Source organism: Nymphaea colorata, chromosome 10 (assembly GCF_008831285.2).
Source record: "Nymphaea colorata isolate Beijing-Zhang1983 chromosome 10, ASM883128v2, whole genome shotgun sequence".
Classification (NCBI taxonomy): Eukaryota; Viridiplantae; Streptophyta; class Magnoliopsida; order Nymphaeales; family Nymphaeaceae; genus Nymphaea; species Nymphaea colorata.
Window position 1 is genome coordinate 10,004,236 of NC_045147.1, and position 22,379 is coordinate 10,026,614.

A 22,379-nucleotide genomic window follows, 5' to 3' on the forward strand; every position below is an offset into this window, starting at 1 on the left:
GAATGCACTAAATCAAAAGATTTTTGAGCAATAAAATTTCTATTATCAAAAGGTAAGGCTTTCATTTTAGCCTTAATACAATCATTACAATGAAAGTTCTTTTGACAAAAATTCTCCATGAAGGGAAGATGAGACATTTTTTCTATATTGGAATGTCCAAGTCTTTGATGCCAAGTTTGAATGTCACATTTTTTGGAGATATTGCAAGATGGTCTTGAGAGGTCCAAAAAGTCTATGTAGTAGAGATCTTTTGTTCTAAAACCTTCCCCAATCGTCTTCTTGGATACTCGGTCCTGTATCAAACATTTGGATTGTGAGAAGATTATATCAAAACCTAGGTCGGCTATTTGAGAAAATGATAATAAATTTAAGCTTAATTTAGGAATGTGTCTTACTTGAGGTACTTTTAAAGTTTTGGATCCAAAAGCTAGATCAAGGTTTCCAATAAAATCAATTTCAAGAGAAGTACCATCCGCCGTTTTCACAAAGGAATAAGAATCATTTTTAGTGCATTCGGTGAGAAGGGATCTACAAGGAGTCATATGAAAAGATGCACCCGAATCAATAATCCAAGAATACTTACTTGTAGAAGTAGATGCTACGGTAGCTCCCAAAGTTGAAGGTGTGTCTCCTCCCTTTAGAAAAGGTTGAAGAGCACTTATAAGTTGATCAAGTTGGAATGAGCTTGCATCTTTTCTTTCTTCTTGAATTGGAGCTGCAACATTGCTTCTTTTGTCAAAAATTCTAAGTTTTGGACATCTTGGTTTGGTATGTCCTTCTTCTTGGCAATGATAGCAAATAACTTTTCTTCTTACTCCTTCATATGTACGATTGAAGTGAGGAGGTCTATAAGGTCTCAAATGGGCTCCCGGCCTAGATGTGGCAAGCACATTGTTGACTTTCTCTTTATCAAGACAAAGACAATTTTCCTCCATTTGGAGCTCCGCAATAGCCTCATTCATAGATGGTGTTTTAGAACGATGAAGTAAGGCAGTTTTAACACCATCAAATTCAGGTCTGAGACCTATGATAAACTTGTAAAACTTGTCACGTTGTATTTGCTTTTCTCTAAGAATAAGATCTTGTGTCCAATGTGGTTCAAAAATACTTAATTCATCATACAATTGATCCATTTCAGCCACATAATCTTTAATAGATCTATCTCCTTGTTGAAGATTGTGAATTTTGAGTTGAACATGATGCATATAAGCAACGTCTCTCATGGTATGAGTTTTCTTTAGATATTCCCAAGCTTCTAGGGCAGAATTTAACTTGGAAATTTGCCCGCTAGTAGCATTGTCAACACAAGTCAAGATCCAAGTAATAATTTTGTGATGACCAACACTCCATTCTTCCCATTTCTTGTTGTATTCAGTCATTACTTTTTCTTTTTCGGTTCCATCCAATTCCATAGCTCTTCCATCAACAACTTTAGTAAGGACTAGTTGTGGTTCAAGTTTTGTCCCATCAACTAGTCCCCAAAGGCTTTTACTACGAATAAAATGTTCCATAGTTCTAGCCCATTGTATATAGTTTGTTGATGAGAGTTTGGGAAATGAAAGAGACGAGACTTTGTCATCCATGATCACAATCAACAAGGTAGATCCACTTACAAGTTATGACGAAGCTGGCTGTCGCACAAAAAGAAGTCCACGGCAATAAGAAAAACCAGTCTCCCTTCTTCTTGTGTAAAACTTCTTGTGTCAAGAATCAGCCAGCAATAACGATGAGTACTTCGAGTGCTTCACGGCTCCAAAGAAGGAGTAAGAGCTGAAACTTTAAGCTGAAGGACAGCAAGATGAATAGCCAAAACGTGGCTCTGATACCATGTAAATCAGGCCCAAAACTTAGGCAAATACCTCAAGAATATCACTCTTGAATCTCCCACTAACTCAACAAGGCAATACACAAGAGTCCTCTAACAAGAGGATAAAGAAAACATGTATTTATCTTCAACAATAATACAAGAAGTGGCTTAACAAGCCATGGGTTAAAGAGAAGGGAGCCTACACTATATATAGAGGAGAGAACAAAAGAAAGAGGAGAGCCAACCGTTGGGACTAGTTCCAACGGCTAGAATTCTAGCAGTTGGGACTAGTCCCCTTTAGGGAATAAGGATAAAGAAAAAGGGGGGAAAAGGGGAAAATAAAAATACATAAAAAAAAGGGAAAAATTACATAAGTATCCTAGTATCCAAATATATATAATATATATATATATATATGTATACATATAAGACATATATTAGATAACTAATATACGTAATATATATATATATATATATATATAGATACATTTAGAATGCATACAATCTAATATTCTAACACACGCTACATCCACAATAGTCTGTTTCATACGACCAATATGAGGATCTGATCACGCCTTCCACATAGGCGTGATCAGGTCCTCCTTCACACGGCACGCCCAACCCCTATTCCCTCACTGTCTCCTTATTGGGTGATAAGAGGGAATAAGGAGTAGCGATGACAAGAGAGAGGACGAAAAAGAAAGGAACTCACTTGGCTGTTCGCCGGAAAGATAGTCGCCGGAGAAGATGGTCGCCGGAGAAGGTCACCGGAAAGCGCACCCTGCCGTCGACGCCCACACCCGCTCTGATACCATGTTGCGAGAGAGAGAGAGAGGCAGCAAAAAGTTCGAGTTCATTACGTGACCCTAATCTCTATTAAGAGATTAGGGTTAGGGAAAATTACAAGAGAAGTCTACTAAAAATAACAAAACATTTAAAGAGATCCTCCCTAACTTCCTAATATTTCAGAAAACCCCTTTTTGTATCTTTAACAGGTACTTTAGTAAGATTCAGGTGTCGCTGCACCCACACCTAAAGTGGGTACTTGGACACACTTGGGTACTTTTTAGTTTGAGCTGATTCAAAGTCCAAACCATAGACACAAATAACGTGTTCAGAGTTTTAAACGGCGAGGTTTTTCTCAGATATAATACAGCGAGCTTGAAAAAAATGGGAAAAAAACTTGAAAAATATGGTAATTTTTAAAAAATTTTAAAAAAAATTAAAATGGGAAAAATAAAATAAGCGAGAAACTAATAACACAAACATCAAAAGATAAGTATATTTGCAACAAATAAAAAATAGAAAATGAAAAAAAACTGTTTGGCATTAAAAAATGAAAAAATAAAAAAAGTGAAAAAAAGCGTTAATGCTTTTTCTTATCGCATTTTTTTGAAAAAAATGCCTTTTTTGTGACACTGTTCCAAACTACTTAATTTTACTTTATTTAATTTTTTCCTAAGGTTTCACTTTGTTTTTTAAAGTTATTGTTCATTAACATATAATGTTGTTATTTATACCACTTGTTTATTTAAATGTTGCTTTCATTATCATTTTTTGGGTGTTATTTTGCACATATAGACATACATATCCTACCTTATCCTCATACCCACATTTTCTAAAGTTACCATATTTGTACCTTGACCCAAATTGTACCCTTTACCCATGTGACTTAGATGCTAGTAACTGCTTTCTCTCTCACCCACACCGAGACAGTGAATGGTAACTTATCCTGCTTTCCTGGCAAAACCCAAGACAAATTGATAGCAAAAATGTAATTTTTAGCATCTGAGATAGATTATGATAATATTTTCACATTGCAAAAGCCTCAAGCTATGATTAATTTACTATATCCTTCAAGGTTTGACCACGTCAACAAGAAAAGTTTAGACTTGTTGATGACCTGAACAACTATTGCATCATGTCAGTGAACTGCCCAAAAATGGTCTGGAAACATGAAAGTTGCATTGGTTCCATAGGAATTTTCCCTGAAGGTGCATCTTTATAGAATTAAGCACCAGACTAATCACCTGAAATCTTGCAAAGCTGCAAAAAATCAAGAAAGGTTGTCTTCTCATAGACGTGTCCGCATGAATTTTTAAAAAAATTATTTTCTGATAAATATCCATCTAGTTAAGGGATGATTTGATCATGAAAGGCTGCAAATGACTCCAGAATAATTATCTTCTCATAGACATGCACCTGTAATTAGTGGTTTTTATCAGGCCTTACTGTTGAGACACAGAGTAACAAAACTCTGCCGGTGCTGTCCTTCATGGACTACCAGTTGGTCAAATCGCCTTCTCACATCCAATGGGCCAGAGACATGGTAATGGTCAGTCGAAAGTTGGCCAGCCCATGCATTTTGCTCTAGAAACCGCTATAGGGCTGCGTGCAACTGGTGTCAACCCTGTACATAGCTTGTGGCTGGCACTCTTTGTTGCTAAACAGGCTTGACCAGCGGCTACCCATTCTATTAATTTTGGCAGACCGCTATAGGGCTGCGTGCAACTGGTGTCAACCCTGTACATAGCTTGTGGCTGGCACTCTTTGTTGCTAAACAGGCTTGACCAGCGGCTACCCATTCCATTAATTTTGGCAGACCGCTATAGGGCTGCGTGCAACTGGTGTCAACCCTGTACATAGCTTGTGGCTGGCACTCTTTGTTGCTAAACAGGCTTGACCAGCGGCTACCCATTCCATTAATTTTGGCAACCCATTGTGCAACCTGTTACGTACGTTCAGGGCATGATACTAAAGTATTGTTCCTCGGCTATGTTGAAACTGCAAAGGACAAAAATAATGCAAAAGATGTACTCCAGTTCCCGTTCTCAGAGGGTATAAGAAGTTAAGCTAATTGTGCATGATACATGTGTTGTGTTTTAATATGCTTTAATGTTCTTGCAGAAAGCTTAGCCTCTATTCACTTTTCCTCGCAGGTATTAGTTGATCCGAATCAGTTCTTTGGACCGGGTTCTGTGGCGGATGCAGTAGAATATCTACATTCTGGTGAAAGCCTTGGAAAGGTATTTATGTTTCTATACCCGACTACCACATGATGAATGCTTGGGTCCTCATCTCCACGTGCTATTTGTGTCGTCCAGGTGGTTGTCTGTATGGATCCAAGTTTCAGTAAGCAGAGAGCAAAATTGTAAATGTTCGCATGTGCAGAGAAGAATGACTTCGTGCCAACTTGCATACAATTCTGAAAAATAAAATAATACCATCCTTGGAGAAGTTGCATACGGGTCGCTGCTTGGATAATAAACATCAGGTCTTGTATGAATTATTCCCTGGAGATTACATGGATATAAATGGACGGCCGTCTTGTTCTAGTTTTGAGGCTGTACATTCAGTATATTATCTCTTCAACACATAAACGGAGCTGTTCAATCCTCTAACCTCTAAGCTTGCCATTGACAAAATCATCAGCAATGAAGCATCTCGCTTATATAAAATATCATAATCTCAAAGCCAAGCTACAGTCATCAATGCAAGATGGAGAGAGAGAGAGATGCTTAAATAGATGGTGTGAGAGTATATGATAAATCTACTTCTCTCTCTCTCTCTCTCTCTCTCTCGACGGGATACGAAATGATTTAACTATAGATCCTTATTGTAATAAAACCAAGGCTGCCTAATCGAATTGAATGGATTACAAGGCAGGATAAGGGGAACCAAGGGCCAAAGGTTGGCACTGTTATGCTATGAACGGCCAAAAACTGATAACCTCCATTTTCAACCACAGAACACAGGAAACACCTAGATCGTTCCATGTATGAGACCCTTGGCATATGTCCCTTGAAAAATCACCCCTTGCACAACTAACTTTTAGTGTGAGATATATATTGTGACCTTTGGGAGTGGCCTGTTCCGAAGGCCACGTTACGGCGACTTCCTTAAAATGAATATGGTTCAAAGGTATCTTGGGAGTTGCCGGTTAAATGTGAGAAAAAATCATATTTGATGCCTAACTTCTGGCGTTTATCTATCAGGTTTGCTTGCCTAGAAGGTTAGGCATGCGACATCCCTAAGTTGAAGAGATTAAACAGGACACGTCTCTTGGCAAAAATCTTATTGTAGTCTGTCTAGCCCTAGCTTGCCAATGAGGAAAATGTGTATCAAACTAGAAATGGTACTGCCAACCTCCTTTTAAATGCATTGATATGAACAATTGGTGCTCTCAAACAAAGCCTAATATACCTATAGAATTGAAAGACAGGAGCACCATCATTTCCTAACTTTGATCTAGCGGCTAGGTGTCAAAGAAAAAAGCCACTGATATTGGAAAAATTAGAAAATGTGGTCGATTTCGAACAGACGACAAAGATACCAAAAGCAATACGCAAACACGAAGGGGGAAAGCAAAATGTCATGAAATAGATAAAGTTGAAATAGATATTTTTTTTGTTGAGAGACACTATACATAGTAACCTCAAATTTAAAGATTCAAGAAAAAATCTTAAACAGTGCAAATACATAGTAAAATATTTGAGGGCACTAATATGCAATCATCTAAATTATGTGGGACCAAGTGGCAAACTGCCCACACAAGCCAAGATGTGTCTCTGGTTGAAACAGGCAATAAGGTTCTAGGTTGAGTTTGATTGCCTTCAATTTAAGATCCGAGTAAGAGATCCTCACCAATCTCGCATCTCGAATCACTTATGGGAACAGTTTCTTACTGTTCGATGCATATGCTCCACAGACTTAGATAGATTCATGAAACACTATGTTACGATATTCTTTGAATCTGCCCTAATCTTTGGGGTGGATTTATGGTACAACAATGGATTGTTGTTGTTGCCAAACACCCCAAAAAGAAACAGGTTTCTTGGCAATTATGGTAGGAATAGTTGGCCTTCCATGCTTGTTTCCCCTCACTCAATAGATTTTATTTTCTCTCTTAGCTGTTGCTTGGTTCTTTCGTTTTTTTTCTCTCTCTCTTGCTTCCCAGACTAGTTTAAAAACCAGTCTTTAATACCGAGGAATCTCTTATTGACCAGACATTTTAGTAAGGATTTCTAGGTAGAAAACCAGTGGCCCTACAAAAATTAGTCTATGAAAATGCACCCATACCATACGTCTGCCAGACCAGACTTCGTTTAGTTTAAGAGAATTCTTTACTTTCAAATATGTGCATCACACGTCTCTCTAACTAATAATACATTCAATCTTTAATTAAATGAAGAACTCAACTGCCAGTTAATTTGATGTGTTTGTTCGGTGCATGTTATCATGTTCTTGATCCGTCAGACTTTGAGTTGTTTTGACTGTTGACAAGAAACCCACCGTTGAAGGTGGCATTAATCAAAGCGTTGATTAAGATAACTTTTTTATTTATATGAAGAAAAATATAATATTTATGTAACTTTGACTCCTTCTGGGTCTATTAAGAAAATTTTATTTCTTAGTTTTTTTTTTCTTTTAATCGTGAATCTTTGCTCTTAATTATGAATCAGAGGAGCCTGATATTTGCCAATTTTCTGACTAGGCTCATGATTGCTGATGACAACTCACAACTGCCAACCAAGGACTTAACTAAAATACTTAGGACCTATTTAAAATCTCAGTTGAATTGACATAAATAATCATAAGAAAATAATTTCCATGGTAAATAACAATGAACTGTCATTTCCTAGAGTAAAGTAACTATTACTCTTAAATTGGAACCGACAACTTTGAAAACATCCAAAAATATGAAGTATTCAGAAATGCTTAATAACATTTGGCAATTAGCAGAAAGTCATTCATCTACATGGAATTGGCAGACATGAAGGCGGCAAAACGATCACAGGTAAACGTTCTTGATTTTGCATCATAAAAATGTGTTAAGATCACGAGAAATGTGAAAGATTGTGAAGAACTTTATAGATTTTTGGCTTTTGCAAGATTTATCGCAAATGTTAAAAAAAATCTCATTTATCTCAAATTCCAGAAGATTCTTGCATTTATTCCAAACGTGCGGAGAATGTGATAGATCATGGGTTCCTAGGAGATTTTGTTCCAAATGTTAAGAAAGATCATGTTTATCTCAAATTGCTAAAATTTTTCCTCATTTGTCGATAAAATTTGCGCAACTAACGAGGTGCAATACTTATTTTAAATGCGGGAAATCTTTATTTTTTGCAAGCAAATCTCGGAATCGATAAATACCAAGAGATATTATCAGATCTGTCTAATCAAATAAAAAAAGTTAAACGAAGTAGAAACAGATCCAACAAAATTAATCCAAGTTTAGAAATTGACATATGGCCGGCCTTCAACTTGGCACCTTTCACATTTTCTTTTTATTTGGTTATCTCCAAACTTGATCAATCTTATGAACTGACTAAATTAATGAATAAAATAGAAGAAAGGTCAGATGTGGTTTTTGTATTATCTAACAATCTCTTAACTTACTTGCTTTTTTAATTTAAGAGTCATTTTCATGGCTGAAATGGTTCGGACCCAAGTTGGAAACCGGTTGGTTGCTATCATATCAAAAACAGTTGCTTCGAGATAATGATTAGGAAAAAAAAATTGAACAATCTAATTGAATAAAACAATTTGAAATATAAAAAGTTAACAAGAATTCAATTCCACGACTCATTATTAGTCGGTCTTGGTCTGACTAAAAAGACTGAAATTAAATCCAAGACGCAAATATTATTCAATATTAAACTCAAATTCAAATCCGAAAACCACTTACATGGTAGGTCCTGCCCCAAAGCGCGTTCCGGGTTGACGACGATGGCTCCGGTTTGATCCAAATTGAAGTCATTCTTGTGTGATAATTGGTACACGATCCAAATCTGGTTTGTGGGGAAAAACAAACAAAAAATAGAAAGAGAAAAGGGAAAAACATATCAAATCGTGATCATTCATAGTATGAATAATATCGGATTTTGAAAAGGGAAAATCGAACTTTTAACGGGTTTGGATTTTACAAGTACTGGATCCGTTTGGACTGAAACCTCGAGTGTTCTTTCGCTTCACAATGAATTCGTCCTCTGGTTTTTCAACGTTACGTGCAGTGGGGGAAGAAGTGGGGAAATTCCGCCCGAGTTCTCCGCTCACGTCTTCCCGCCAAACGCCAGAGTCAGGTTTCTGTTCGTCTTGTTCTTCCCTACAAATCCCCGATTTCTCGCTGATCCCTCGTCGTTGCATTCGTTCCGATGAGGATCTCTTTCGCGGAATTGCCGCTCTTTCCAGTTAGTCCTCCTTTTCTTAACTTCCTGTTCTGATCTTAATGCTGTTTGGGACGCGGTTGTCATCCTCTGTTTTCCTCGAAATCTGTATCCGCGGTTGGTCTTCTCCATTGATCTCTTCCGAGGAAAGGAAAAGTAAAACAAGAGCGAATCCCTTCTTTCTTTGGTGTTTTTGTTTACTTTTTCTCTTCATGCTCATGATCTCTAATGGTTGATACGATATTCTTTTGGGAGTTAAAAGGGTGGAGTTTTCAGCTCTTCTATAGTACAATTATCGAGTTCTCTATCGGTCTTTTCTTGGCTTTTCCTCGTTGTCACGGGCGAATTTTTTGCTGGAACAGATTGTTTACGATCAGATGGGCGCGGAGCGCAGGAAGTCTGACATAATTATGTAGCGGATGAAGATTTTGTAGGGTTTTAAGACGACTCTGAAGAAAGCAGACGTGCAGGTTTTTGGTTTCTCTATCCCAGTGAGGAGATGAGCGTTAAGAACGATCGCACGGTCCCGTTGGCGGTGCTTCTCAAGCGTGAGCTCACGAGCGAGAAGGTGGAAAAGCCGGATATTCTGCATGGGCAGGCGAATCAGAGCAAGAAGGGGGAAGACTTCACCTTGTTAAAGACGGAGTGTCAGAGAATTCCTGGCGATGGGGTTTCTACTTTTGCAGTGTTTGCGGTGAGTACTTTGCGTGGTTACTGTAGACTTTTCGGGTACAATTATGTTGATTATGTTGTTGATTTTTTGCAATTAGTTGGTTTTGTGTTACTTGACTAGAGGGTGGGATCGTGGTTTTGTTGCTTTACGAGTACGCAATGATATCTATTGCTTCTTTATGCTGATTCCTTTTATTCGCAATATTTAGTTGGTTTTGAATGTTCACATTGCTTGCTTCATGATGATTCTTACAGAGTATGCTGTAAGCATATCACTTGAGAAGCCATGCATCATTGTCATCTACTCCGTACGTTAAAACATTCTAGGTAGTCCGCCAAAAAGTGTGTCAGAAAATCGATGCTGAGGAATAGACTGTTTGGATATCTCTTCATTAGCATTATCTCGATGTACACCTATGTCTAATGCTGGTGGTGATGTTGTTCAATTTTATGTTCTCTGTCTGCTTTTAAGGGTATAGCAATCTGCAAACGAGCCTCAGCAGATGACAATCTTAATGTGGTTAATTTGCCTGCTTTTGAAATCGGTCCTTTGTGGAATCTGCTGCCTGCTCGTGAAGAGCTAAGAAACAGACTTTAACTATTTGTGTATAGTGCTTGAAAAGTTGTATCTAGTGGATGCTTGTTGATGCATGGTCTGGACCCTTTTTATCCTACACATGGTCGACCTATAACTGGTTATTGTCCTTGATTTTATGATACGTTGGTTTTAATAAAGATCTCCCCCATGTTTGAAGGTTTCAAGCCTATGCATACATGTGAGCATTAACCTTGAACACCTGTTACCACTGAAAGCTGTTAGGAGGCTGAGCTCGAGCTGGTGTCATGGATTGGTAGTGATCTTATCACCATTCTTCATTTTCTGGAAAAAGAACTTTGCCTCTGAATTTTGTCACTAATAGCTTGAAAGGGAATGGAAGTTGGAAGTGGAATGTGTAACTTGGTTGATTGAATTATGGAAGTCAAGCAGCAAATCAAAATAAACTGGACTAAGAGATTCATATGGGATTAACAATTCAGTCCCTTGAAGGTCATACCATTGATTGTGTTCCTAGACAGGTAGACTCCTATTGTATAGATGAGACTGCTTATATTTTTCACTTTGTATTGAAGATTGTTGTACCTTAAGTATCAAAAGATGTGATGAAACTGCGTAGTGCTACTAAAAGTCTTTGGGTTAAGGGATAGTAAGTTCTTGCACTGTCAGAATGCACTATTTGCCAATCCTGTCCACATGGAAACTCTCTCTAGAAACATTTTATGTTTGTTTGTGTGAAAATCTGTTCTGAACATGTCTCCTTAAATGTCTTCTTTATTTGTCAGCTTTTTGATGGGCATAATGGATCAGCAGCAGCAACATACTCGAAGGAGAATCTCTTGAACAATGTTTTGAGTGCAATTCCTTCACACATTAGTAGAGACGAGTGGCTAGCTGCATTACCAAGGGCATTGGTTGCAGGATTCATTAAGACTGACAAAGATTTTCAAGAAAAGGGTATGACTGTGGCGCTTATGCTCACAGATTCTTTTTTCGTTTATTTATCATTTATTCAATATTCTTTGGTCTTGTATAAGCATATCTATCTGAAAAAGAAAAGAAAAGCCATTATATGTTTCTTCTTATGGTGTTATTTCATATTTTTTTTAAATTCTTGGTTCAGAGGAAGAATAACATGACAAATTATTTTTTTCAAGACTCATTTTCATTTGAATAAACTTCTTCTTTATAGCTTGTGCTATATTGAAGCACGTAGCTTGTAGGTTGCACTAATTGTAGGTTGCACTAATTCCTGCATGGCGCCTGGTTTTTATGGGAATTCTACACTGTAATATGATCTTGATTGTGCATTCTTGCCAATTCTATCGTTTCTTGTGGATTCCTGTACAAAGATTTTGTCCCTTATGTTTGGCCTTTTTTTTTATTGTCTGAACTCTGAACCCCCCTGGCAGGATTTCAAATATCCCTGCAGCTTCTTGATTTTGCTTGATAGAAACAAATTATAGATGCTTATTTTTGTATGGGAACATGGTTATTTGCAATATATTTGGCCAGATCATCTACCATAAGATTTTATGGTGCGAACATGGCAATCAGTTGGAATTTGATCGAGTGTGATTTTCTTCTTGAATTGACTTCCTACACTTATTTCTGGAGGTCAAGCTTCTTTTGAAATTTAAAACAATTTTTTTTGGACTATTTTGTGGAATTTTTCTTTGCTGGTTGATGATGTACATGTTTCAAATGCTCCCTTCTACAGAGCCTAGAATTAATTTTTTTTAAATACAAGAGTTTTGATTATTGTTCTTCAACCACTTTCATCACTTTCAGCACAAGCTTCAGGCACAACAGTGACATTCGTAATAGTGGACGGATGGATGGTTACTGTGGCCTCTGTAGGTGATTCTTACTGTTTTCTTGAATCAGCTGAAGGCTCAATTTATTCTTTATCAGCTGATCATAGGCTTGAATCAAATGAAGAAGAGTGAGTTGTGCTATGTTTTCGCTGATTTTCGTTCAAATTGAATTACTATTATTATTCTTGACGTGACTCCCCAATTATTGCCTTTAATATGTCTAACTTGCACAACAATCTTGTAGGAGGGAAAGAATAACAGCTTGTGGAGGTGAGGTTGGTAGGCTGAACACTGGTTGTGGTGCAGAGGTGTGCTACTCATTACATTTTTCATACTTGAATTGGCTTTGGTTCATTCTCAACATTTTTGCTTGCCTGGCTTTGCAAGCATGTGAGGATTTGTGATGACTTTTATGGACACAAACACAATATGTGCACAAGCAGTTGATCAGCTTGGTTAAAATTTAAACAAGTAGAAACTACAAGGTTCCTGTCATTTTTTTTTGTTTCCTTAAAGGTGCACATGGTTATAACATACTTATTTTTTAGTACAATGATCTGATGACAAAATTCTTTTCCTTCAATACAACAAAAAGATTCTTGCTGAGCCAAAATGTCATCCCACTGGGTGAGTGGCATTCATGGTGTTCTGTGAGGGCTCACTACGGATGCCTAGCAAAGGCCATAAATACAAGATGTATTAGTGGTGATTGATGATGCTCACCCCTTATCCGTGATTGATGATGCTCATTGCTTATTCCTAGTCGAAGTCCCTAAACACAGGATGATCCTTTGTAAGCTGGTCAACACCATGAGAGTGAGAACTCCTATAAGAGAATACTATAGATACAATTATTATGAAATTCTCTTTCTCCTGCTATGCAGCACCTGTGAGTATATTGTAGGCTAGGCTGTAATGAACATTAAGGTAGTGTTTGGCAGCAATAAGATTAAAATCTTGGGATCAAAGTTCTAGGGTTTTGATCTTTGAACGATTAGAATGGGGATTTGCATCCCTATTCTAAAATCAGGGTGTGTTTGTTTAATTTGGATTATAATCTACTGGATTTCTATCCAGTGTTTGTTGACAATATGGAAAAAAATTTGGAATGTTGGCAAATTTGTTAAATAACAACCTTTTTAAATTGAACTTTGTTAAATTACTCATACCATGAAGATCACCAACTTGAAGATATCCATTGATCATTGCATTCCACATTCTAACACTTTACGTGCATCATCTGAGCCACCAGCTTTACATCATCTAAGTCACCACCTTCCATATACTTACTTGAATTCGGCCGCACACCTTCACTCCCATCTCACAAAAAGCACTATCTGAATTAAATGGGCATCCACGTGCTTGGGGGAGGTTAGCACAAGTATAGAGTATTTGAAAATATGGTTATAGTTTGAGGAACAGGCAGACGAGCAGAGAGCCTTGGTTAGGGTTCAGCAGAATCAAAACAAGTGTTTATGATTCAGGGAGCATATCTGCCACACGCAGATGGAGGAGGTTAGGCCAGACTTGTAAAGTCCGATGGTGTATTCACAGAAAAAAATGTGAAAGGGCTGTTACTACTCATGGAATTTGACAAAAGATGAGTCGCCGATGGACAAGGTATGCACACCGGCGATCCATAAACTACATCTTCTTTCTTCCTTTTCATCTTGAAAACCATAAATCGTATCTTGAATTACTGCAGAAGCCCTTTGATATACAAATTAATGCAGAAAGTGGATGACCCATAAACCGCTCAAGCTCTCTTCTGTTGTCCTCCCCTTCTCACTTTTTTGTTGATCTGCCTCACCCTTCTCTCTTTCTCACTTTTTTGTTGATCTGCCTCACCCTTCTATCTTTCTCTCTCTCTGTGTTGATTTTTTCCCCTTTGTCTCTCAGTCTTTGCTGATTCTGCTTCATCCCTCCTCCTTTGCTGATCTTGCTTCGTGCAAACGAAGAGAGAAAGAGCGAGACTAGTCTTGCTTCAAGCAGAGCGAGAGAGAAACATCACTCTGGTTTGGCAGCAGACCTTCGCATGAAGGAAGAAGAGTAGGCCTGGGCATTGGGCCGGCCCAACGTCCGAAACTCGAGCCCAGGCTCGGCCCCGCCTGATTAAAATAAAAAATATTTTTAATATAATATAAAAAAAGTTGAATATAAAATATATTTTTAATAATAAAATATATATTATTTATTAAACAAAAATAATATTAAAAAAATCGGGCTGACCTAGGCCTGTTTTTTTGGGGTCGGGTACCCGGGCCTTATGCCCAGGCTTAAAGAAGAGAGTTGGAGAGAGACCACATGAAAGCTCAATGAGCCAAAAATTCTTCCGAGGATTTTGATCATACCCCTTGGGGGTGGATTAAAATCCATGGATTTTCATCCTGAATTTGCCTCTCAAACCTGGATTTCCTGCATTTGCTGGGAAGTGGGAACTTTTCAAAAATGTGGATTTTGAACCCACTTGAACAGTACATTCCACGCTCGCCAAACATGCACTAATATTTATTAGAATATGGATTGAATGATCCCCACGTTTTTGGAGTTGGTAGATAGATTGAAATTTGTGGGTTCGGTTCTTCTCTTAGGTTTGATATACTGATTCCTTTCATGAGTGTTGAACTTGTGCTTAGGGGAAAAGAGTTATCGATAAATCAATATTAGGTAGAAATGCCGTGATAGTGTGATGCGAAGTTTTTGTTTTAAGTTTTCTCATTAAATGAAATGTTCAAAAACTAGCACCACAAAGAGATTCTGAGTTGCCATCATTATCCAATTGCAACCTAATGTTTGCTGTAGTATGTCACTGAGAGTTGCACTTACAATTGTTTTATCATATCCTTTTCTTTTGAGTGTAGTTATCCATATGCTTCTTGGCATTTTTTGCAGCAAGTTTTTGTCCAGACTTTCTTTTATGGGAAACCTCAGAAAGTTTGTGTGTTAGAAACAAAATTAAGTTGGTTAGTACCAATAATTGAGATGTTGCTTAGCTCTCATAATTTGAGCTCACTTTATGTTTAATGAGGCTCTATCTAGTGGAACCTAAGTCACATGAGTACGGGTACGGACATGATAATTTTAAAAATTGTGGGTATGGGGATTTGACAGGGTGGCAGGATATATGTATGTACATATGTAAAATAGCACAAAAAAAATCAAAATGAAAGCAACATTTAAATGAACAATTGATATAAATAAATAAATAAAAACATTATATGTTAATGAATAATGGTCAATCCACTTCCTTTCATTTGTGCAATTATTTGACTTGAGCACACTGTTAACCAACCTTTTGTCGCTTACTTCCATTTGTGCAATTATTTGACTTGAGCAGATTGTGGTGCAACTTGTTCCTTTGTCCTTTGTAAGATATTAACCTGCTACTAAGGATGAAACAGGTAGCCACTGATCAATTGTTCAGATATACCACCAGGGTAGCTGAATAAAGCTTGTTTCTAGGATTGAACAGTTAAAGTGCAAAATATTGCATGAAGAAACATGAGGGACGTTTGATTGTTGAAGCTTATGTCCAAGTGAATTGCATGAAGACATTTAAAAGTTGACTTGTGTGGATTACATAAGGATCTCTCATTTGACACAGCGTCAAAATGTTGAAGTTGCACATTTTTTAGCTTGTAATAATCACACACACTCACTTAGTGACAGCAAAAATACATTGTTGGGGTCTTTTTCTGAATTTATCGTCTGAATGCTTACCCTTTTGTCTCAGATTGGACCTCTAAGATGCTGGCCAGGTGGCTTATGTCTGTCAAGATCTATTGGAGATATGGATGTTGGCGAGTTTATTGTTCCCATCCCTTTTGTCAAACAAGTGAAGGTTGGTTTCCAGTGCACCTAGTTACATATAAATGCATGCCGTCTGTCATTCTGTTCTTGTATTTCATGGCATGTGCATGTGTCCTTACATTCTATGAGAGTGGATAAGCGAAAAAACTTAATAATTCTAGACTGGTTCCTTCAATCTTACATGAGCTGATATTCCATAGAAGTTTTATGCTTCTTTTTTTTAGAAAATAATTTAATGTTATAGATGATGACTTTGTGGAGAAGAAAGGCAATGAATACTGCCTGTGATCAAGAAGATATGCCCCTTCCTCTTTTGTTTGATTGGTTGCATTTATTTCACTAGTATCTGATTTTGTACAACTGATGGCAGCATAGTAGATGACCTTTGGACTTTATTGTGGATTCACATTCTTTGTGAAGTTGACCATTTGATTCTCTTCATGTTCTATAGGGACATTAGAAATATGATAGATTGAGCTTGAAGAAGCTTCTGGATTAACTTAATCAGTGCTAATATCTACGGTTTTAGCTTTTAGGTGGTTCATATTTGGGAAAATTCGAGTTACATATCCTGGGTTAAGCAGTTAAACTTGCTTTTGCAATAAAAGAAATTAAAAATTGCAGCTGGATTAAACTTGACAAATAGTTTGGGGTTTTGTTCATCCTGTTTCATACCTGGAGAGGAGAGATGGAGTTTCCATTTTTTTGTGGATCGATTCACTTGCATCCAGTACAGCAAACAACAAAGTAACAAATGCAATAATGGACTTTTGACAAGGTGTTGCCCATGTGGACAGCGAGGTTTGAACTAGAATGGTTTCTCCCCTTTCCGTATGGCTTATGATCATACAGCAAAAGCACATGGTTGGCAATTATAAATTGCAAGCAATGGATCAACCTTCTCTGCCCCTTTCTTCTTAACAGGGCCAAATTGTTGTTGTTTTATTAGTATCACCACTAAGATCCAATAATCAAATCAGGTGATGGAAGGGAGGGAGAGATAGATCTCAGAAGCAAGTGGTAGTTTATACTTTATATAGATCAAGCCCGCGGATATTTCCATCTAGTTGAGAGCTTTTGTGAAAAGAGATTTTTCTCTTTATCAATAAAAAAAAACATGTCTTATCACTTTCTTAGGATTTTTATTGTTTTTTTCATCAAGTTCCTGCCTTCATCTTCTTTGTTCGCTATATTTTCCTTAATATTCGAACACTTTTCCTTCATAAGGTATCTCAGTTTTCTTTCCCCCTTTCTTCCTGATAGGCTTTTCTTTTTGTTAAAGATTTATGGTGTTCCTTTTTTTTTTCATTCATCTGCTTCCAATAACTGAGATCTTTAATGCTGTCTTCTAAAGTTGTGTACTTGTTTAAGGTAAAGAGGTTTATAACTTGAATGATGCTTTTAGTGTGCCTCTTGATGCTATGGGCGACCATATCAGCATATTGCTTTTTATTCACTCGGTAGGACTGCCGATGACTTGGATTTTTTGGGTATTCATTTTCCAGCCCAGTCTGTTAATTTTTGAATTTGGATTGATAAAAGAAGATTGGAACAGATTGTGATATTTCTCTTTGGATTTGGTTTAGTCTTTTAATTTGGACTTAGGACAGGTCTGAGCCACATCCCATCCAAAATTCAATTTTCATGTCTAAAAGTGTCTGTTTGTTTTGGGGATGCAGTATTGGTTAGCCAGACACTCATAGCTGCTGCAGGTTTGCAGTGTCATTGTGAACTACCAAGTTTCTTATCATGTCAATTTCTTTGTTTTGAAGCCATTTCCATTATTTTGATGTCCTTATTGTTACATGCTTTTAACACAAGTGACAATGTTTCAGATTCCTCTTTCCTTTTTGAGATCAGCATCAGCATTCCTTGCATATATATATATATTTGTGTGTGTGTAATTTTTCTCTTGAATGGTGGGATATCCTGTTACTATTGCTCCTGATAGATTGCAGCGTCATTCATTCATATTAGGACGCCAGGGAGTTTGTCAACAGGATGGGTTTGTGTTCAAAGTGAGTTTTCCATTGACATCATTATATATTACTGCAGTTGTCTAATGCTGGCGGTCGTCTTATTATTTCAAGCGATGGTGTTTGGGATGCCTTGACTTCCGAAATGGCTGTAAGCTGTTCTAGTGGGTTACCAGCAGATGTTGCAGCCAAGAAAATTGTGAAAGTATGAATTCCAGAGGCCCTTTCATGTTCTATTCGTTTAGTACTTGAATTGGTGTCTTCATTTAAATCATTAAACACAATCTTTTCAGGAATCCATAAGATTAAAGGGGCTTCGAGATGATACCACATGTATAGTAGTAGATATACTGCCACCAGAAAAGCCACCTCCCTTGCCGCCACGAAGGAAGAATGGAAAAGGGATCTTCAAGTCTATGTTTTGCAAAAAGACTGCTGACCTGCCATCCCATACAGATAGAAAATGCTATGAGCCGGATCTTGTGGAGGAAATATATGAAGAAGGGTCTGCAAAGCTTGCTGAAAGGTTTTCCATCTATCTTCTACTTTTAGTGAACCTTCTCACAGTGCATTATCATATAAGCCATTGTGATATGGGAGTCTCGAAATCAAAGCATTTTATCTGCTTTTGTATTTTGTGGGAAGAAAATTTTCTACTACATACTATACATTTAAGGGTCAATCTCCAACTGTTTCATGGATATGGATGTAGCCATGGAACTGGGTGCAGGTACACTTCGTTCAGCCACACAGTTCTCAAAAATGGGATGTTGGGAAATGTCACTCATACAGATGCACACATGCACAAAAAGAATGGCTGCATGTCCACGTGTGAACATTTGGACTTATGCACAATGCCTGTGCCGCATGGCAAGGAAAAGTGATGTATCTATGTTATACTCAACTTGTCCAGGTTGGGTGGGGTAGAAAGGAGGGGTTGCACCATGTGTCCACAAAGTATTTCTAAAAAGGGATGGGGTAGGGGAATGCTTTTGATTATCTACTTACCTATAATTTAATTTGTTGACTGCCGAAGAGTTCTGCAGTTCTAGTGAAAAGCACAAAGCCACAAAATTACTGAAAAGGCTTGCAAGGAATGATTGCTTTTTTGCTGCTTTTGAGTATGTGATGAAAGGAGGGGCTGTTTTTGATTTTATGAGAGAGAGGGATGGCTAAATGACCTGCACTGATGAGAATAAGGAGATAGGTTGTTGCAAGTATGAAAAATAATTCCTTACCCCTCTATAGGGGTGATATTGAACATCATCCCACAAGAGGTGAAAAGGTTGCCTAATGAAACTCATTTCCTAGTTCTAGTCAAAGGTGTCCAAGATGGGAATATAATCTCAAGTACAAACTCTTGAATAAAGATAGTTTGGTTGTACATGTGTCAACCAATTTGTGTGATGCAGTAGGTGTCATAGCTTAGTCTAATTTGAAGCTTTGTCATGCTTTTGTCTATTAAAGAACGGGAGTTGTTAAATTTATTTACCATTGAACAGACTTTTCTCTTCACGACAATTGTGTCAGTAGTGGTATGTTAGCTGTTTACAGTTTTTGCTTTACATATTCATACTCTGTTCAATTGTATGCAAGTACATAACTTGCTCTTCTATGACAAGCTTACATGTAAATCTTGGATGCTAATATTGTCGAATCCTCAGGCTAGCTATGGCGTATCCCCTGGGCAGCATGTTCAAGCTGTTTGTATGTGCAGTTTGTCAAGTTGACATGAAGCCTGGAGAAGGAATTTCTGTACATTCTGGTTCCTGCCGTGGTGGAAGAGTGCGGCCCTGGGATGGTCCTTTTCTTTGCCCAAGTTGTCTTTTGAAGAAAGATGCTATGGAAGGCAAAAGGCCTTCAGGAGCTAGGCTAGTTGACAGATGATTGGCCTATTTTTTAATTTGAACTGCTTTTGTGAGTGTGTGTTCTATTGAATGTTGAACAACAGTACTTGATGCTGCTTCTAGAAGTGCATTTTGAGCATCATCACATTCAGAAAGCATGGGACTGCGTATCAGGATAATTCTGCCTTCAAAATATTTCTAGAGCTTGATGCTTTGTCAAAGGAATTTGGGTGAACATCAGATTTTAATTTCATTCCACTGAAGGCTACGCATATCCAGTTTGAGTAACCAACTCTACCTTACAATGATGATATGACTGGCTGCTTAGCTAATCAGATTCATGTTGAAGCTGCAGTCTGAGAGAGAAAGTTGGCGAGCTTGGCTAACATTAATGGTAAAGCAACCAACAATTTTTTCATGAGGAACACAGGGTTGAGATTCATTTCTGGTTAGGGTGAAAGCAACTACTTGTATAATTTTAGCAACTATTTTTAGATGATTTTTTTAGGAACTATACAGCTGATTTTTATAGATCAATGTAGTTGATTTTTTCTCTCCTGTGAAATGAGAAGGCTGGTTTCTTTAATTAGTAGCCTGACAATACGATTAGATCCTGGTTGTGTTTATTAGAATTTAAGGGTTTGCTTGCAAGATTTGCATTTGTTGCTCAAGATCAAATTTGTTACAAGTGCAGAAAAGTTGGTGGAATATGATGTTTTTTGTCCCCACTATGCATATGGGCAAGGATTACGGTTGATTTACCACCATTAGCATCAAAGTGGCATTACTAGTCCTATCTGAATTTTCTTTTCCAACTTTTTTGTTTGGTTAAGATAACCCGGTCATTCTTTTTTCTCTGCTATGGTGATCATTCCTATTCTTGTATTCTTTGGCATTGCTAGAGGAAGGTTACTCGGATATTTAAAATGTACGAGTTATATGGTTGCTGGTGTTATTCCCTGAACCCTTTTTGTGACAAAAAAAGGTTGTGTTTGAAATATGAGCAACTTAGGGTTGTCATCAAGATGATTGGGCATCACAAACTCAAAACCCACATGGAGCGTTCCTTTTTTTGTCAAACTTATTCCAACAATATAGTAGATGGATGTGTTGGATTGGATTCAATTAGGTGTTTTAAGAATCGAATTCAGATATGGAGCCACTTTTTCTTCATTTTGGTTTCAGTTTGGATCTGCAACTATTCGAATTAACTGGATTTGGTTGAAAATGCATCTAATCTGAATGCAGTCGCGAAAGTTCGTCGTCACTGGATATGTCTTGGATTCAACAGACTCGCATCTACCACGTTATAGAAAAGCACCATTGTCATCACAAAGTAAATTCTCGCATGTTAAGATTATATCGGTTGCGACCAGAGTTAGAAAACGACATGGTGACATATTGTCACAGGGAGAATTAGAAGACTCTGGTTTACTTTCATGGGACATAGCCAGCTAAACCTTTGTTTTTGTTTGTGTAGCATGTGATTTCCTACTTCTGTGACAACCCGTCACAATTTTGCGAAAAGATGAATGAGCCAAACATGTCCTTGTCGTGCCTCAGAACTTGTTCCATACCATTTCCGTCCACTTTCCAGGGAAACTGCACCACTGTCTGGATGGCCACTAGTGACCAAGAAACATTACTGTGAGCTCCATTATTGCTCAATAAGCAAGAAATTTGTCTGCATTTCCAGAAAAGAAAGATTGTCATTTTCAAATTGTGACGGGAAAGAGACGCAAAGTAAAGAAGAAGGCCAAGTGCTGCAAGTATGTTTTGAGGGTATTAAAGTGCGGAACCAGTCAGGGCGTGTAAAATTATGGAAGAAACACTTTGTGAGTGGACCAACTATGCCGGCATGCCATGTGGATATTGAGATGTAAAGCCTCCTTTCTTCTTCAGTAAATTCTATTTAGAGGGGGCCAACTTTTTGACTTCAACATCAGAAAGGTAAGGGAAAGTTGCCTTTTAGTATGGGTCTCACTTTGGTAGTTACCGCCAAATACAGACACTCTAGTCGGCGTATATTATTTCAGAAAAGAAAATTTTATACTTTCCATGCTGTTTTAAAAAAAAAAAAAAAAAAACTTCCCTTCAATTGCACCCAAAAAAAATATTTTACAATTTTTTTTCTTTCAGTGTATGAGAGAGTGGTTTGAATTCAGATTATGGAGAACAGTTGCAAAAGTACTACATATTTTTGTTAATGTTTTGATGCTTATAATTTGAGCTGGCGAGAAAAACGTCTGGCAAGTACTAGTAAGAACATAGAAGTGTTTTTGAGGTACTTTCAAAATATCACCAATATTTGTCAATGTAATGGATAACAAGAAACGAATGCCAGCAGAAGGTTTGCTGTGTGAAGAAAAAGGTTGTCTTCTAGCCCTTTATTTCAAGAAAACTGTTCACGAGTCCCCCACTTATTGGCTATATTCCAAATCTATCAGTCGCTTTTTGTGTTTTCTGCATTTGTTCTTCACTTTTTCTTAAACCAGAAGAAAGTCATTAGTCGGGTTAATAATGGTTAAAATGATTAGCACATACCGTCAAATATAACAGACTGACCATTATTCTAAAGAGAATCTTATATTGAAAATGAAAACAAGAGATGCTTGGGAAGATAAATTTCGAAGAGAAAATATAAGTGTTTTTTTCATTGAAACTAATTATACTCTTCTAAGCTGCAAATGGTGGTAAGCACGTCACCCAAATTGAATAATACACA

General features: G+C 37.5%; 2 protein-coding genes across 5 annotated transcripts in view; both read left to right on the forward strand.

Moving 5' to 3' along the window:
* LOC116262425 (uncharacterized) overlaps positions 1-5,142 on the forward strand; it is a 60,056-nt gene extending 54,914 nt beyond the window's left edge. Inside the window, exons 17-18 of the mRNA XM_031641780.1 lie at positions 4,747-4,833; positions 4,912-5,142. Coding sequence (XP_031497640.1) covers positions 4,747-4,833; positions 4,912-4,962 — 138 coding nt within the window. The 3' untranslated portion in view covers positions 4,963-5,142. The remainder of the gene's footprint in view (positions 1-4,746; positions 4,834-4,911) is intronic.
* A 3,638-nt stretch (positions 5,143-8,780) lies between these two features.
* Positions 8,781-20,219, forward strand: LOC116261733 (probable protein phosphatase 2C 12). Of its 4 annotated transcripts, none has more exons than XM_050079922.1 (9): positions 8,781-8,892; positions 9,339-9,670; positions 10,990-11,161; positions 11,996-12,149; positions 12,266-12,329; positions 15,755-15,862; positions 17,887-18,012; positions 18,101-18,333; positions 19,472-20,219. In XM_050079922.1, exons 2-9 carry the CDS (start codon positions 9,476-9,478, stop codon positions 19,692-19,694), a joined length of 1,275 nt encoding a protein of 424 aa, XP_049935879.1. In that variant the 5' UTR covers positions 8,781-8,892; positions 9,339-9,475; the 3' UTR covers positions 19,695-20,219. The 4 variants fall into 4 exon arrangements, with proteins under 4 accessions (XP_049935879.1, XP_049935878.1, XP_049935880.1 ...); XM_050079921.1 differs by having other exon boundaries at positions 8,802-9,000; XM_050079923.1 differs by having other exon boundaries at positions 8,802-9,000; positions 12,092-12,149.
* The last annotated feature ends 2,160 nt before the right edge of the window (positions 20,220-22,379 follow it).